Source organism: Poromitra crassiceps (assembly GCF_964638095.1).
Source record: "Poromitra crassiceps genome assembly, chromosome: 21".
Taxonomy (NCBI): domain Eukaryota; kingdom Metazoa; phylum Chordata; class Actinopteri; order Beryciformes; family Melamphaidae; genus Poromitra; species Poromitra crassiceps.
Window position 1 is genome coordinate 13,086,882 of NC_139638.1, and position 18,359 is coordinate 13,105,240.

Below are 18,359 nucleotides of genomic sequence, written 5' to 3' on the forward strand. Positions count from 1 at the left end.
CTCCATTCCCTATTCCCACCATCACTATACTGCTCTATCCCTTGTCTATAAAAGGTCAAGGTTCGCGACCTGGAGCAGAAATGCAGGTCACAGCGTGAACAGTTCCACCAGCTGTCGAAAGAGCTGCTGAATTTCCATCTGCAATCAGATCCAGTGGATCCAGTCCTGAACACTAATTCCTACTCCAAATCCCAGATCCCCCTCTCACCAGAGAACCAGATCCCCCTCTCACCAGAGAACCAGATCCCCCTCTCACCAGAGAAGAGACTCTCACAAATCCTCGACAGTCTTGCAACCCAGCCAGAGACAGGTGGGTCAGCACTTTTACTACTTCCTCTCCCTATCATAGTCACTTTTGAGTAAGAATACAATGAAACTAGTTGGGCACATTTCCATTTTGTTGCACTTTTTTTTTATCCATTCATTATTTTACAATGATAGATTAACACAAAAGGGAACAACTAAGCAAATCCACGCAAAACAGCCACCATACAAACCTTGCTGTGTTTGGGAGTGGCATCAGTTGGGAATGTGTTGTTGAGAAGACACATCGTTGTGGCAAACGGGTAGACTCTGCTACCAACACCACCACCAGGGTTACAGGTTTGACTACCAGTGAGGTCCATCGTCCACCCATACTAGAAACATATGCATTCGGGGTACTGCAAGACAATTTAGATAAAAGCATCAGATTGCATGTGATTAAAAGGGCTTGTGATCTGATCTGATCAGATCAGATCTAATCCAGCTCACATCATGACTAGATCAGCTCATTCCTGACCGGGGATGGATACCAGTGGTGGGAAATACTGCTTATTCATGATCAATATCTCTCCTAATTGACCGCGGGCCTGATGTACGACATCTGTTAATGTGGGTTAACCCATTAGCATTCTAACCCGCAGCGCCAGCAAATACAGTCAAGTCAGCAGATCTTTCACATTTTGACGGTGTGGCAAAGAGCAAAGGTCTGCAAAGTGCTGGAGCTGGGGCCCCTGTTTGATCTTTCTCTCCACTAGAAACAGGCTTCCCACAGTCATGGAAAACTGGAAAATCGTGGCATTTCAAAATCTCGTTTTCCAGGCCTGGAAAAGTAATGGAATTAGTCAAATCCTCGAAAGTTTTTCAAAAGTCATGGAATTTTGTTGCGTGTAATGAAAGTTTTTTTTTGGGGGGGGGTTCCTAGCCTGGGTAAACCCAGCCTCCACATGACATCTATGTGCTATCAATCACAAAGAAACTTACGCTACAGCCATACCCTGTGACGTCACGTTGAAGGCTGGGTTTACCCAGGCTAGGGGGTTCCTATGTGGAGGAAACCCCAGGGGAGCATGGGGAGACCATGCAAACTCCACACAGAAAGGCCCTTTTGACGAGCCCACCTGGGCAGTAGGCACTGAGGACATGGGGATGGGGGACACACCCTCAGCGCCCACAGCGTCCCAGGCGGGAATCGAACCCAGGACCTCCTTGCTGTCAGCCGACTTTATGTCTTTATGTCGATTACTAAAACTTTATGTTTTAGTAATCTTACATGGATAACCTTCCACGTAATGTAACATTACGGCAAATTTCTGTCGATGTTGACGTAAATCCCATCTAAAGAGGTGTGTCTTATCATTTCTGGTATTGATTCAGAGTCACCGCCTCACATTACATGGAAGTTATATTATGGATCCTTGAAAAGCCATGGAAAAGTTTTGTCCATGAAAATGTGTGGGAACCCTGTAGAAAGTATTGCGGTGCTAATACTGCATGATTATACTCACGCTTAACCACAGGAAAGCAAAATGATCCGGTAGATCCCTGCTGCTTTTACCTTCACAGATTCAGCTGCTTCCACACTTTGTTGTAGAATGCAATTTTCTATTGTCTGCAGTTTTCCATTGTGTTTGTCTCCAAGGAGCACGGTGGTGTGCAGCAGTAGTGCACTGCAGATGTAAGGCTGTGGTGGAAGTGGAACTGAATAGAGTGTTTGCTGTATACCTCCTTCAACAGGAGATCAATTAGCTGTGCAATGAGCAGCGAATGGGAGCAGATCCCGTTTTAATTATTATTCGTGTTTTGCGTATGTAAACCTTTAGCATTGTAAAAATGTACTACCAATTCAACTTGTGTTGCCATTAGTACATTATTACTCTTAACCAAATAAAACCGTTTACGACTACTAGAAGGAATGACAGGTGCTGTTTATTTGCGATGCAAATCACTGTTTCCCCAGGCGATGAGAGTGTGGCAGCAGACGTGCCCCCGCTGATCTACAAGTTCTTGCCCTGCCCACCGCAGCAGACCGGCGACAGAGATAGGCCGGGGCTGCTGTCCGTCAAATCCAGCACCGTGATAACGGACCGCCCCAGCAGCCCTCGACAGGTGACCCCCTCAGAGGTGGGTCTGCTGGGTGACACCCCGTTAGCTAAAAACTTCATCACATGTGTACTGTATCTTAATAGGTGTGTTGCAAAATATCTATTTGTGCATCACACAATATCATCCCTGTTGAACACCCCCTCTCTGCTTTCTCATCGTTTAACATCGTAATGCTCAAAGTGTTTCATGTATATTGACAGCACACATGAAGACAAACGGATAACACCCCGGTGGTGTATCAACACCCAGGGAAAATATGCATCTATTTATGAGAACAAACCACACAGCTGTGATGCTAAATGCTGCTCACGACCAGGGCATTGATTTGGCTTGTCGTATTTTTTAAACTCAATGGGGATTTCTGTAGCTGCAACCTACACTTATTCTTGGGCTGAGCCTTGGTTATGAAAGGTGCATGTGAATAAGTATAGTAGTAATCTGGCCCTTGATTCCCATGTTTCTCTACAGATGGAGGATGAGGCCAGCCCAGCGCCCAGGTCCAAGCCTCGCTACACAGGCCAGGTCCGCCTTTGCACTGCCCGCTACAGGTGAATGAGACCAGTGTTCTGGGACACGGGAAGGGAGTTTGTGCATACTCCTGTAGCATGATAGAAATACCACCTTTTATATACTTTCTGCGGTTAGCAGTGCAGTACTAATACACAGAGGGTAAAGGGGACATCTTGTTTTTGTCATTTTGATATAGTACATAAGTGATTTATTTCAGAATCAGAATCACTTTTATTGCCACAGTATGCAAGTTACATACGAGGAATTTGTCTTAGTGTCTGTATGCAGCGTAGCGGTCACATCAATATCCAGAGATAAGAAGTAGGAAGACAATCGCAAAGTTGCAAGTGCAATCAAATCGAGTAAATATATACATGAGTGGTGAAGTGTTCTGTGGATGATAAATATGAATTTACGTTGGATTTACATGAGATTTACAGACTGAGTTAAATTAATAATGTTAATACATCACATGCTACCCTCTTGTGAAGTTAATGTTAATATAGTATAGAAAAAACCTGTTTCCTATATTTTGAGCAGTGAATAACATGAACAAATCACTGAAGAAACTAATAAAGGTAAAGTCCCAACGATTGTCACACACCTGAGTGTGCGAAATTTGTTCTCCGCATTTGACCCATCCCCTGGGGGAGCGGTGAGCGGCAGCAGTGCCGCGCTCGGGAATCATTTGGTGATTTAACCCCCCAATTCCAACCCTTTGATGCTGAGTGCCAAGCAGGGAGGCAATGGGTCCCATTTTTATAGTCTTTGGTATGACTCGGCCAGGGATCGAACTCACAACCTCCCAGTCTCAGGGCAGACACTCAGACCACAAGGCCACTGAGCTGGTGATATATGATGATAACCAAAAATAATATCATGATAACCACAAATGAAAGGCACATGGATGGACTATTAAATGACTTCTCCTTCCAGTTATAACCCCTACGATGGACCAAACGAGCACCCTGAAGCAGAACTCCCCCTTGTGGCTGGAAAATATCTGTACGTGTACGGCAACATGGACGATGATGGCTTCTATGAAGGTGAGAATCAGAATAAGTTTTACTCTTGTGGATGGGCGTTTGGGGTAGTGTAGTGGTAGATTCCCTGCCTACCAACACGAGGGTCGCAGGTTCGCATCCTCGTGATACCTCCGGCTTGGTCGGGCGTCCATACAGGCACGATTGGCTATAGTGTCACTGTCTGCGGGTGGGAAGCCGGATTGAGGGTATTTGTCCTGGTCGCTGCACTAGGCCTTCCTCTGGTGGTCAGTCGGGGTGCCTGTTCGGGGGGGAAGGGAACTGGTGGGAATAGCGTGATCCTCCCACGGAAAAGACTAAAGACTCACCTTTTCAGGCTCCATCTGGGCCCTTCTTAATCTAACTTCGTTCTCTCTCTCTCTTTCTTAAAAAAAAAAATACTAACCTAAACTTGTACCACTAACCTAAACTTGTACCACTGTTCCTTCAGAAGTTGTAGTTGTCATAGACTGTGCTCCATAGTTGATTGCTCTATTGCTGACAAAAATGTGTTATTGTAAGTCGCTTTGGATAAAAGCGTCTGCCAAATGACGTAATGTAATGTAATGTAATGTGCTACATCCTACCGGTGAAGCTCCCGCTGTCTGGTCAAAAGAAGCTCGGTTGTTGAGATGATTGTGTTTTAAAACTACCAAGTCTACTAGCTAAACCGGAGATAGCCTGTGTTGCTAGTTGCTAGCTAGCTGCTGTAACTTGACCTACGTTGCATAGCAACTGCTTCGCTCTATCTGCAGACAGCCAGGAGGGCCTATTTTATTTTGAACATATTTATTAGTAAAAACAATTTATATTGGAGTGTGTCTATTATTTTCATATTGCCATACTTGGTAACCAATTTATAAAAGCAATACTTCAGGCTGTGATATATGGTTATTATATTACAGCTAAGGGGGTTGTCGCTCGACGGGGAAAACGCCCCTTACTTGTGATAATAACCATATCCCACGGCCTGTCGTGAGCTATTGCTTAATTGTCCATAAAGTGTCTTCTGCTGTCCCGAATCAGGACGAATCAGCGTGACGTCACTTGCCACCCAGAAATGCGGAACCCCGCGGCATACATGCATGTGGTATGCGTGCAAAGTTGTGTGAACTGTCGCAGTTTTCTTAATGTAAACAGAGTCAGCCGGCTAGAGTCAGACACTCAAGCCTCCCAAAGCTCACGCTCCATAGGGTTCCGTGGCCGTCGCCACCCAGTGACCCGGGGTTTGCTTACCAAAATGCTCCCCGGCTGATCCCTCGTATACAATGTGTGTCCGTATGAATTTTGAACCGTCGTAAGAAGTCAATAATATGTCTCTGCAGCATCGATATCACCAAGAGACATTCCTGCACACTTTTTTTTTTTTTGTAGCCGGTGATTGAATTGATTCTTATTCTAATCTCTTTAGAATTATGAAGGCTTCTCCAGCGGAGGCTCTGCTAATCCCTAATCCGCCCAGCTCTAATCCCTCCCCAGCCAGCCAGGCAGCACAGTGTTCCTCTGAGTCACTGGCTGTGGGCGCTCACATCCTGGAGGAGCCTTGTGTTGTCAAGACGCGGGCCTTTAGACCCTTTTAGCTTGATGACTAATCCATAGGGTTTAATAATCAAACACACACACGTGACACACACACACACACACACACACACAGAAACACACACACACACACACACACACACACACACACACACACACACACACACACACAAACACACACACACACACAAACACACACATGGACTTAAAGGAACACTCCGCCCATTTTCAACCAGCTTTGTATCATTAGAACACCAGTAGTATATCAGAAAACTGCAAACGGTTTTGAAGTCTGTCATTTAATTTGACAGTTATTGAGTGTTAAAGTGTGGACCAGTGACATCACTGGTCCACACTAACTCAAATGAATAACTCATGAACTCAAATCAACTCTGAAACTGTAAACGGTTTTGAAGTCATTCATCTAGTGTGACAGTTATTGAGAGTTGATTTGAGTTAATGAGTTATTCATTTGAGTCAGTGTGGACCAGTGATGTCACTGGTCCACACAATGGAATGACAGAATGATGGACAGAGAGATCTTTGTAGGACAAATGTTTTGCCTTCAGGAGAAAATTACACTTTTTTTTTATATACTTGCATTGACTGTCTGCAGTGTCTAAATTGTGCTATTCCTGAACATGTTCAAAAGCAGCAACACCACTAACGTCTCCCAGTTCTTAGACATGTTCAAGAGGAGAAGCTTCACAGTCCTGTGTTTACTGGAGAGAATATAAAACTATCAAAAATGGAAAGAAGGAGCTGTTAGGAACCGCAAGCGGCATTGTTCTTGCCCGTGTCACCTTTTTGAAGATGTACTCTGTTTGTTAAACTCTTTGCAGTACACAGGTACAATTACTTACTTATATTCTACTGTGCCTGCTGAGCTGTTTTGGTCCACACATTGTGTGTTTTTCCGAGGATATAAAAGATGCCATCATCAGATGTTCAAGAGGAGAAGCTTCACAGTCCTGTGTTTACTGGAGAGAATATAAAAGATACCATTAGAGATACCAGGAGTCAATCTGACACCTTAGGGAATAGTGCATTATGTGTGGATTAGAAGTACATTTCGCCCATCTCTCTCTCTCCCTCTCTCTCTCTCTCTCTCTCTCTCTCTCTCTCTCTCTCTCTCACTCACTCACTCTCTCACCCTGCAACAACAATAGCTCTCAGCGATCATCATGTGTGTTCAAGTCATTATTTTCCACTCTGAGGAGCGCAGGCTACTTTTAGCAGTTGTTACCATTTGAACGTGTGCAGGGGGCATCATTAGATGGAGGCCCTGTGGTGTCTTCCTATGGAGACAGCTGGTCAATGCTGGTGTCTCCTGCAGCAGGCTGCCTGCTCTCCAACATGGACTATGTCACTACTGTGTGTGTGATGATGTCTGACACATGAACCACCCACACTTTAGAGTACCAAGAGCCGGCGTACAGCGTCGGCATAGTAACGCATTTTTTTTTTTTTTTTTTGCAATATTATATCGATACACAAAAGCCAAGTATTGCAATATTTTATTGTATCAATTGTTGACAGGTTTTTATGACAGTGTTGGTCAGTCTGTCTGCTGGACACTCCCATTTTGCTGAGAGGAACAGACTGGAAACTTTACCTTATTAGATCAAACAAAAAATTGTTGACAGTTTTTTCCTTTGGGGACATCATTTGCAGTTGAAAAAAGGTAATAAATCGCAATACTGTATATCACACACAAAAATTATTACGATAATATTGTATTGTTCAGTATCAAGATAATGTCGTACCGTGGGGTCTCTGGTGATTTCCCACGCCTAATAAGAGCATCATATCATATTCAGCATCATAAACAGTATTATTGAGAGAGACAGTGATAGGAACGTGTTATTCATCGATCTCTTGTCTCATTCAATATTTGTGTGAACGAGTAGTTTGATTGACCTGATTTGAAATTGACCCGACGAAGATAAAGCATAGATTGAAACATTGAAACAAATCCACTGTGAGACTACGGTGCATGGACATAAATATTCTCATGTAAAGCGGGGGGGGAGAAAATATATATTTCTCCTTAGGGATTAATAAAGTATTATGTTATTACAAACAAACAATTAAATAAATGAATAAATACATTTTCAGATATCGCTGTCAATCTAAAACGGCTAGGACTCCATAAGCAGAGGATGAATGTGCACCCTGTTAGCATGATTTTAGTCTTGCCTCACCAGGACAAAGTGGATTCAGATGATTACATAGGCATAGCTTGTTCATGTGAAAATGAGTGAATGGTATAACTTTAGGGGGTATGGTGGCTCAGTGGTAGAGCTGTCGCCTCACAGCTAGAAGGTCCTGGGTTCGATTCCCACCTGGGACGCTGTGAGCGCTGAAGGAGTGCGTGCCCGTCCGCATGTCCTCGAGTGCCCACCGCCTGGGTGGGGTCGTCAAAAAGGGCCTTTCTGTGTGGAGTTTGCATGTTCTCCCCGTGCCCCCTGGGGGTTTCCTTCATATAGGAACCCCACACCAAAACATGCAATATCCTGGTCGCTGAAGTGGTGCCTCCTCTGGTCGTTAGGGGCGCCTGTTCGGAGGGAGGGGAACTGGTTGGAATAGCGTGAATCTCCCACGTGCTATGTCCTACCGGTGAAGCTTCCCCTGTCAGGTGAAAAGAAGCGGCTGGCTAACTGCCCATGTCTCGGAGGAAGCATGGAGCCAGTTTCGGCTCTCCCCAGATCGGCAGAGGGTGGAGCAGCAACCAGGATAAATAAAATTGAATTAGCACTAATGGGGGATAAAAATGGGATAAAAAATGGGGGGGGGGTGGTATATACAACTTTGCATTTATTTGTGAATTCCAATTCAGGGTCACAGGGGGGAGGAGCCTATCCCAGCATGAATTGGGCAGAAGTCAGGGAAAGACAATTTCCTGTAATCCACCTGACTTGCATGTCAGGAGGGAGGGAACCGGAACACCTGGAGAAATCCATATGAACACAGAATTCAAGGCCCGGGGCTCGAACCCTGGTTCTTCTTGCTGTGAGGTGACAGTGCTCCTAACCGCTGAGCCTAATTGGCCGCTAATTGATTGCTATTCACAATAACAGTTAAGAATGCCTCTCTATTTCTGTCTGTGTCTCAGGGGAGCTGCTGGACGGCCAGCGAGGACTTGTCCCTTCCAACTTTGTGGAGTTTGTCCAGGACAAGGAGAAACAACTAGCCATCACGGCTGGGGAGGGAGGGGACGACCTGTGCCAACTGGACCATGGACCCCTGAGCCTGATGGGTGTGGATGGAGGGGCCTCCCAGGATGGCCTCCTGGGCTCAGCCAACACCTTGGCCCTCTGTAGCAACGGGACAGGGGGGCTCCTGGACCCTGAAGACCTCGCGGAGGACGTTGTGCCTTATCCCCGCAAGATCAACCTGATCAAGCAGCTGGCACGGAGCGTCATCGTGGCCTGGGAGCCTCCGCTGGTGCCCATGGGCTGGGGGAACATCTCTGGCTACAATGTGCTCGTAGACGGGGAGCCTCGTGCCAGCGTCCCCTACGGCGGCCGGACCAAGTGTCTTCTCGAAAAGCTGGACCTGGACGGTTGCGTGCACCGCGTGTCGGCGCAGAGCGTCACCGACCGCGGCTTGTCGGACGAGCTGCGCTGCACCCTGCTGGTGGGAGCCAACGTGGTGGTGGCGGCGTGCGGTCTGCGCGTGGACGACATCCAGCGCGACACCGCCGAGCTCTCCTGGTTGCCGAGCAACAGCAACTACGCGCACACGGTGTTCCTGGACGGGGCGGAGCACGCGGCGGTGAAGGCGGGGCGGTATCGGCTACGCTTCCACAACCTGAAGGCCATGACGGTGTACAAGGTGACAGTGGTGGCGCGGCCGCACCAGGTGCCATGGCAACTGCCTCTGGAGCAGAGGGAGAAGAAGGAAACGGGCGTGGAGTTCTGCACTCTGGCTGCAGGTCAGCAAGGCTCATTTTGACTTCCTGTTGATCTCAGAGATACCGTTTCACATGAATACTCACTACTAACGTTGCCACAGTCTGTGGACGTTGTCCGTATGCAAATGTAGTCGTGTGGAAGACGTCTAACTTTTCACCAGCCTGGCTAAAACCATCCTGCTAACGTGATCTCACTCTCTTAATGATTTCAGTGGGTGGGCGGGAGTACTTTCATCGACAGACAACTCCTTCAGCCAATCAGCGTAGCCGAATCCAATCCAAATCCATTTGGAAGGATATAGAAAACGTCTTTTCCACCAAGAAACTCCTGTTCTTCTTTAATTGTTATTGAGTCTATTTCTACGATAGCTGCACTTACAGCTGTTTTTACTCTACTGAGGTTAACGTTACCACTCGTTGCTCAAGGAGCCGCCATAGTTATACTGTTTTGCCAGCAGCATCACTGATTGGTCGGTTATGTTATCAACTACGAGGCAGGTCCCTGATTGGTCCCGTGCACTTTATAATTTCTTGAAATGGCTGGGGGCGGAGAATGAAAACGTGACCAGGATGGTTTATTTACCAGGCTAACTTTTTTAACATGTTTGCCTTTTACATGTATTGAAATAGTATTAATGTCGGACAAATAGACGTTGGAGGACTACAGTTGTTATCATTGTGTGTTACTGTCTCCTTTAACCCATTGATACCTGATGCAGCATTTGCGTGTATATCCCTCATTTGTGTGCGTATCCCTTTAAGACCGTGAACCGCGTTAACGCGGTTCGCGGTCTTAAAGGGATACACACACAAATGCTGCATCAGGTATCAATGGGTTAATAGAGAGCGTAATAACATGTAAAAGATTAGGTTATGCTACTGTGCTGTGACATCTCATACAGGAGACACAGCCGAGGAAGAGTAGACACTGCCTTACCCTGCCATTGTTGTCTATTGTATTTTGTCTAGGTCCAACTCCATATTGCAGAACAGGTCAGAATGAAAGGTTTTCCCACAAGTTTCACCATGAAACCATCTTCTTCTACCGAACACAAAATGGGCAGAGATGATATTAGTGTTATGATACTTTTGGGAAACAGCTGTAGTCATGAAACTGAGAATGAGTGGGGCATAAATTATGTTTGGCATGGGCAACTGATGATGAGATCTGGGCAAAATAGCATTTGATTAGGGTTCTAGCATAAAATAATATTAATAATAATAATAATAATAATAATACCATGTTGTCTCTATTAAAATGTCTAGTAAATTAAGCACACTTTAATATATGAAACCAATTTCAAATACAATTTTGCCCATGTTTGCTCACGACACAGTGCACACCACTAATTAGATGACAACAAAGCACCACCAGATATGAGCAGTTGTCATTTTGACGAGTTGTTTCCTCAGCCTGGAATGACAGATGTTCTATAAAGGAATGCCACTGGAGGAACGTTTACCTCACCTCCTCACCTGCTCACTGAAATGACCACATTGTATCAGTGTGCATTTTGCTTCTGCTCCAACGCAGCCATCCTAGCTGTGCATGTTTTACCCAGTGACCCAGGAGAGACCCAGGAGAGACAAAGAATGGCCTGCACTCAGTCTCAGTCTCCTCCTGCACATCAGACAAAACCGTCTTCTGACGTGGCCCAGGGCCCTATATCATTTTATTTTGAGAGTATTAAACTATTACTAGCTACTAGAGAAGATATGAGTTTCAGAAAATATGACAGTACAGTTTTACACGAGACGATTCCACATCACAACTCTGCAGTGTGCTGTATTAAAAGCAATAGAGAGGCAAAGTGGAACGTCACTTCCTGCTTCAGCACTGTACCAGAGATTTTCATCCGCCATTTATTTTCCCATAGACATTTCATAAAATGCTTATAAAATAGTCGAACCAAACGGTTCAGCTAACGCTATAATCGGGAGAGACCATAGAACATTTCACTCGGACCAAAACTTAAAAAAACAACATCGAAAAAATATTTCCCTTGTACCCTCCTAGTCCATCTGATGGACTTTTCCTGCATTCGCGTATGGGGCGTTTCCACATTTTTTGAGTATATGGTCTAAAACTAAGGCTAGGTATTTTTTTGGGGGTATTTGACAAAAATCAATCATAGTTATCATTTTTATACGATCCTAAGACCTATTTTCAAAAATACTCCTCAATTTACTCCTGGTCCATCTGATGGACCCATTGACTTCCATTGAAACCACTCTATTGGTACTCCCAGCAAATTTTTACAAAATTAATTTATTTCATTTATTTCAGCGGGCATCCTGGACCAAATACCTTGAACTTTGACCTTAATATCTAACCTTGGAGTTGGTAGAAATTTTGGGGGAGTTACATGGTCTCAAAGTCCATTGCATAGTTGTCCCATTGATTTCAATGTTAATTTTGCACAAAAAGAACATTTTTTTTTGACTTCCAGCTAATTTTTCAAAAAATCATTATTTCCTTGATGTTACACATCTCACCTTGACTCAAGGGGTTAAAATTGTAGTTTCTACTTTTTTTTTTTTTTTCCCATATTCCCCCAGTTTTGGCATAGCAATCAATTCCATACAGTTTACATGAAATGTAAAAAAAACTCATTCCTATGCCAAAGATGGGAAAATATTATAAAACTGAATTTGACAGTCCACACTACTGATTTGAAGCCTTTAGACCAGGATAGATGCTGGACTAAAGCTCGTTTGTGTTTTTTGGGGAAAATGGCTGGTAGTCCAAAACATGCGCTTTTTGGATTTTTGGCTCAAAATATGAAAAAATACTATTTTTACAAAAAATCACAAAAAATACAAAAACCCACTGATGATGTCACAATGTCTGTGACATCATCAGTAATGTCATCAGTGACATATTATTGACAAAAAATCATCTCATGACATCACTGATGATGTCATAGGCTAGTGATGTCATAGCTATTGTGACATCATGCCTGCGAATCTTTGATACTAGGCATCTTGCAGTGGTGACTTTTGTAAAACACCCCAACTTGCCCATAATATCAGACCCAAAGCCAGTTTGTCTTTATGGAAATGGAAAAAAAAACCTTTTTTTTTTTTTATGTACTTTTTTTTTTTTTACTGTACTTACTGTACACTGGCATTTGAGGGGTTAAAATTCGAATAGGTATGAAATGTTGGTATGAGGTATTAGGGAAGAAGTTACCAATGAATTATAAACAGTCAAAAATTTAAAAATTTAAATTAATATTTATAAATTAGTACAGTATTCTCGTTAAGGTCCATCAGATGGACCAGGATTAAATTGAGGATTCCGCGGCAGCAGGGTACAAGGGTTAAACCCGCTTTTTTTTTTAACGTTTTGGTCTCAGTGAAATGTTATGCGAACTCTCCTGTTTCTAAATATATCTGTAGCGTTTGGTTTGAACCAGTAAAACTATTTTTATATAAACATTTTACGAAATGTGGATGGGAAAATAAATGGCGGATGAAAATCTCTGGTACAGTGCTGAAACAGGAAGTAGGCGGTCACTTTGCCTCTCTATTGAAAGCAATGTTAAAATAGTTAAGTGACATTTCACTAAATTGACAACAGCACACTTGTTCTCATGAATGTGCCTCGCTACCGCGCACCATCCCATCAAGTATCCGCATGGGTCGTGTGTATCGATATACAAAGTTTGCACAAGGTCTTTTCATCATCCTGTCACATGATTATGTCAATAACTGTTACAGCACTGAGAGAGAAAAAAGTTGTTTGTTGTGTCACGAATGCCCCCCTGCCCCCCACCTTGCACCCCCTTGTGTCTGGGCATAGTAGTGCATGGTGTGCGCATTTGTGCATTAATGAATGCTTCACACACTTCCCTCTTTTTGGTATGTTAGTGCTACACCAGCCATCCATTGTCAGTAGGAACCATACGTAAACATGTCTTCTTACCCCTGTTCTCCTCCTACCTACTAGGCCCTCCCAATCCTCCCCAGGAGGTTCAGGTGCTCTGTGGCCAGGCTCCAGGGGTGCTACAGGTGCGCTGGAAGCCCCCCCTCCTCTCTCCCACAGGGACATCCAATGGGGCAAATGTCCTTGGCTACGCAGTCTGCACTAAAGGACAGAGGGTGAGCTAGCAACTTAGCATGCATGCTTCATTTATATTTCACACCACTTGATTGAACGAGGGGGTAACACTTTACTTGAGGATGCATATGAGTCTTATGCACCCTCAGTCGTCATGATATGACGACTGACATGACATTCATAACCATGACATGACGTCATGAAGGAGGCGTTACAGATGTTTACGACTAGGGCTGCAACTAACGATTATTTTGATAATCGATTAATCGGTAGGGTTAGTTGTCGATTAATCGATTAATCGGATTAAAAAATGCACTGATATTGTTTCCATCCGTTTATTGAAAAACAACTTTTTTTTTGTTAAACAAAAACTCACCGGGCTTTGCTACATCAAATAGCTTTGACAGGGCATGAACGAATACAAAATACATACAAATGTATGGTGTAAGTGCAAAAGATATCTTCATATCTTCTTAAATAAAGTGCTTTAACGCAGTGGTTCTCAACTGGTGTAGCCTCAGGACCCACTATTTTCCTTGTCATGAAGTCGCGACCCAAATTTCGGATTTTTTTTTGAACCACTCAAATTAATTGCACAAAAAATAGCGCATTAATTTAATACACAATGCCTTCATGCACTGTTATAAACTTCAAATGAACAAAAAAGTGCAACAGAAGTGCAACTAGGGCTAAAAACCAATTGAAATAAGGCAGACTTGAATTACAGGCCTATATGTTTTTAAATTTAAACAAGTCAAACTGGTCATGCTCAGAAAGTCTTATTTGAACTGTATGAAATATGAAATAAAATGCAGACTTATCTTGAATTACATGCCTATATGTTTTTAAACAAGTTAATAATAATAATAATAATAATAATAATAATAATAATAATAATAATAATAATAATAATAATAATAATAAAACAAGTTAACCTGGTCATGCTAATCCAGTTTCAATAGTCTGAATTTAACTAATATGAAATAAAAAGGAATCACAGGCAGGCTATATGATTTTTAGTTAAACTGGTCATAACTTTTAATTAAACTGGGGCCATGCTAATCCAGTTTCAATCATCTGAATTGAACTAAAATTAAATATGAAATTAAAAGGCAGACTTCTCTTGAATTACAGGCAGAGCATATGCTTCAGCTTGTTAAACAAGTAGAACTGGTCAGGCTAATCCAGTTTCAATAATCTGAATTTAACTCAAATGAAATATGGGAAGAAAAAAAAAAAAAAAAAAATTGCCAAAAGGGCAACGAATCGATAATCAAATTTGTTGCCAACGAATTTAATAATCGATTTTAATCGATTTAATCGATTAGTTGTTGCAGCCCTATTTACGACTCTTGTCATTAAGTGTCATTCGGTAAATTATGTCATTGCTAATGTAATGTTGACATTGTTTGAGACGTCTTCGTTATGACAACTTGACATAACCATGTCATAAACATGACATGATAGCAGGCATTAAGATGTCATTAAGTGCAATGACACTTTCAAATGAGTTCACAACGGTGTCATTAATATTTTCCTTGACCTCAACAAACAGTGGTACAATTTGAACTGTTCATTAAGATATCATCAAGTGTAATTACACAGTGTTGGTTCATGTCAAGTTGTCATAACGAAGACATCTCAAACAACGTCAACATTGCATTAACAGTGACATCATTTACTGTTACAAACATTCCTAAAGCCTCCTTCATGTTAATGACAGGTGTCATGGCATCATGGTTATGACAGTAGTCCTGGACAAGAGCACCACTCACGATTCAAGTGTTCATCTCAGCGTCAGTGACTGTGCATTAGGGGATGAGTTTACATACAGGTGAGTGAATTGTTTTACCTGTGTTTTATGTAGATGATAGGTGAGAGAGGATCAGTGTTGGGGGTAACTCATTACAAAAGTAACATATTACATGTAATATATTACTTTTAGCAGTAACTCAGTAATATAACTTATTACCTATAGGATTTCAGTAATATTATACCAGTTACTTTGTCAAGTAACTCAAGTTACAAATTGAGTTACTTTTTTTATTTTGATCAAAGCACCATCAAATAATGTGTTTTTATGCAAATAACCACTATAGATGACAATAACAAAGGAAAATAATAACATTTAGAATTTTGGATTGTTTACACTGACTTCAAGGCGGTTGAAATTATTTTTCGGGATGTTCCGGGGCGGCCATGTCATTCTGCTGCTGCTGTTGTTTTGGTAAAAGTAATCCAAAAAAGTATTGTAATAAGTAACGAGTTACTCTACACAGACAGTAATATTGTAAAGTAACTTATTACTTTCAAATGAAAGTAACTAGTAATATGTAATATATTACATTTTGAAAGTAACTTGCCCAACACTGGAGAGGATACATGACAGAGGGAGTGTTAATAGTCAAGTGTCTGCCTTTTGAACATGACATTATGTCATCTCATAATGTGCCCTCAACATACTCTACACCACAGTGCCACCTACCTATGATTCAGTGGTGGTGCAGGTATCTCAATCATCTGTGAAAGCCAGAGTAAAGTCTCTCACTCCCTCTGGTGAACACCACAATATACCAACACACCATCATGTCTTGAAATGAACACCCATCTGTTGTTTTCTGTGACAGTTACATTCAACAATGACAATGGGTTTTTACTTCAAATAAAACTATCACTTAAGCACATGGGCCTAACAGCATATATAGACACCAACCTGCTAAAAGTAAACCAATAAATACAAATAATTACAATATGTAAACACAACAAGACCTGAAGGATCAGGAGGACGAATGGACAGAATGAAACCTCACCAAACCACAAAAGCTGATATACACCTCAAAATGGAAATGGTTTAGAGCTAAAAAAAATAGTTCTCAGGGTACCCTCTCTGATATTGATTGACGTTTTTTTTTTAACTACCAAATGGAGTGGTCACCAGCATCTACTGCCAGTTTAAACACCTGATCATGACTGGACACTGCAAGGACAGGAGCGACTTTAACCAGGCTTTAATCTGCTCAAAGGCAGGGACGTGCAGAGAACATTAGAGGGGCAGGGGCTCAAATTCATAAAAGGGCACTACAGCCGCCGTCCGGAGGGCGGCCGCGGAAATTTGAGGCAATTTGAAGGCCAATTTAGGGGTATAACTCATTTTAAATATTCCGATTTTAACCAGATTTAGAGGAATATCTCATTTTAGGATGAGACTTTGACAAACATACATACCTGATTCACATTGACTGACTGATATATCTGTCAGACTGTGTGCGCCTGTGCTGCTGCTGTCCGTCTGCATGGTTGCTCTGGCTGAGTGGAGTGCGCACTGCTGGAGTGGGTGGGGACGGGCCACGTGCGTTTTTGGGTTGGTGCCTTCAGGGGCGGTTTAGAAAAACACTGCTCCATGCAGAGGCCTATTACAAATGGTGCATTCAAGGCCAAGAGAGCTCGGAAAAGGCATTTCTCTTTGAATGCTGCCTTCAGTGATGGCATGGAAAGGGCAATTTCCATAGCCTGGGTAAACCCATCCCCCACGTGACCTGCTCTCAGACCTGTTCTGAGTCACTATGGTCTGGAGAATGAGCCATTCAAACCGGTTTCTGCCGTCGGGGAGGGGCGGGTGTACCTCCTTTGATAGACCACTCCATCAGCCAACCAGCTTAGCACACAGAGCACATGCGCAGTGCAACAGATGGCGTCATCACTCTGCGACCTTTGTTGTTAGCACGGGAGCTAACACTTTTCATTTCAGTACTGCTAGCACGCAATGGCTACAACCATGCAGCCCCTCCGCCCAAAATGTAAACAGACTCAGAGCTGGCCTACGGATCGATGTGTGATTTCCAGGTAAGAATATGTGATCTATACTGTTACATGTGTCTACTAACATCATTAAAAGATCATAAATGTAACGCTGTTCCTGGTACTTTAGTTTTAATCTAAGGCTACGTTGCTAGCTAGCTAGCCTGCCTGCCTTGGCAAAACAACACACACACACTACATCTCTCTCTGTCTAGTCACTATAGCCTGGATGACGTTAGCTAATGCTACCCAGCCTTACATATGGCATATGCTGCATTTAGCTTGTGGTATTATGTAGGCTACAGTAATATTGTATAGCTGGCTAGACAGACGAGTTTATCTGGGATCAGTGTGACAAGATCCCTGCTGCTAGCTTGTCTGCCTTTCTGTGTCAGAGTATCTAGTGTCCAGGTGATCAGCTCTGAAGCCCCGGCTTGTATGGTCCTAAAATCCGATTTCGATAACGCTAGGTGTTATTTTGATCAACAGACCTCAACCTCAACAGCTGTCTCTCCTTCTCTCTCTGGATAGACTCCTGTCATGATCTGTTTATTTTATCACAACTTGCAATGTAAGTACTGACGTCCTCTCTGTTTATTCTTTCAGGTATTAATTCGATACCCTTCCAAACAGACCAGGGTGCCATGCCCCACATCAGCCGCAGGTATTGTGGAGAAGGGCAACTGGTCAGCTGCTGCCAACCTGATGAGGAAACAGGCGTGCTTGTTATGCTGGACACTGAATGCCAGTCTGCAGACTTCATCCTCCGGCGCTGTTCGCCTCAGGACTTGAAGGCCTAACGTTGTACCATGGACTGTATACATTCTGTGCTAATAATGCTAGCATGCTAACATCCTTTTCACACACACACACTGAATATACCGAAATGCTAGATTTGATCATGGACTTAACGCTAATGTTAATCAAAAACGGCCGCAGTCATAACGGTAAGGTGTGTTTGACCTAATTGAAATATTAACGTTAATGCCCTCACATTTCAGCGTGGTTACAGATAAACCTATTTAACGCTAGCTAGCTACAGTAGATTTTTGGAGGCGTTAATGTGAATGTCATGACCTAGTGAGCGTAGTATTATACTGTATATTATACATAATCCAGATGTAACCTAGCTATAGCTAGACGT

The 18,359-nt window shown here is 43.0% G+C and overlaps 1 protein-coding gene across 1 annotated transcript in view; it reads left to right on the top strand.

Moving 5' to 3' along the window:
• Positions 1-18,359, top strand: part of rimbp2a (RIMS binding protein 2a) — a gene marked incomplete at both ends in the record, with an annotated part of 119,275 nt that overhangs the window by 79,853 nt on the left and 21,063 nt on the right. Inside the window, 7 exons of the mRNA XM_083657321.1 lie at positions 55-310; positions 2,222-2,385; positions 2,836-2,915; positions 3,814-3,923; positions 8,554-9,375; positions 10,324-10,347; positions 13,307-13,458. Coding sequence (XP_083513447.1) covers positions 55-310; positions 2,222-2,385; positions 2,836-2,915; positions 3,814-3,923; positions 8,554-9,375; positions 10,324-10,347; positions 13,307-13,458 — 1,608 coding nt within the window. The remainder of the gene's footprint in view (positions 1-54; positions 311-2,221; positions 2,386-2,835; positions 2,916-3,813; positions 3,924-8,553; positions 9,376-10,323; positions 10,348-13,306; positions 13,459-18,359) is intronic.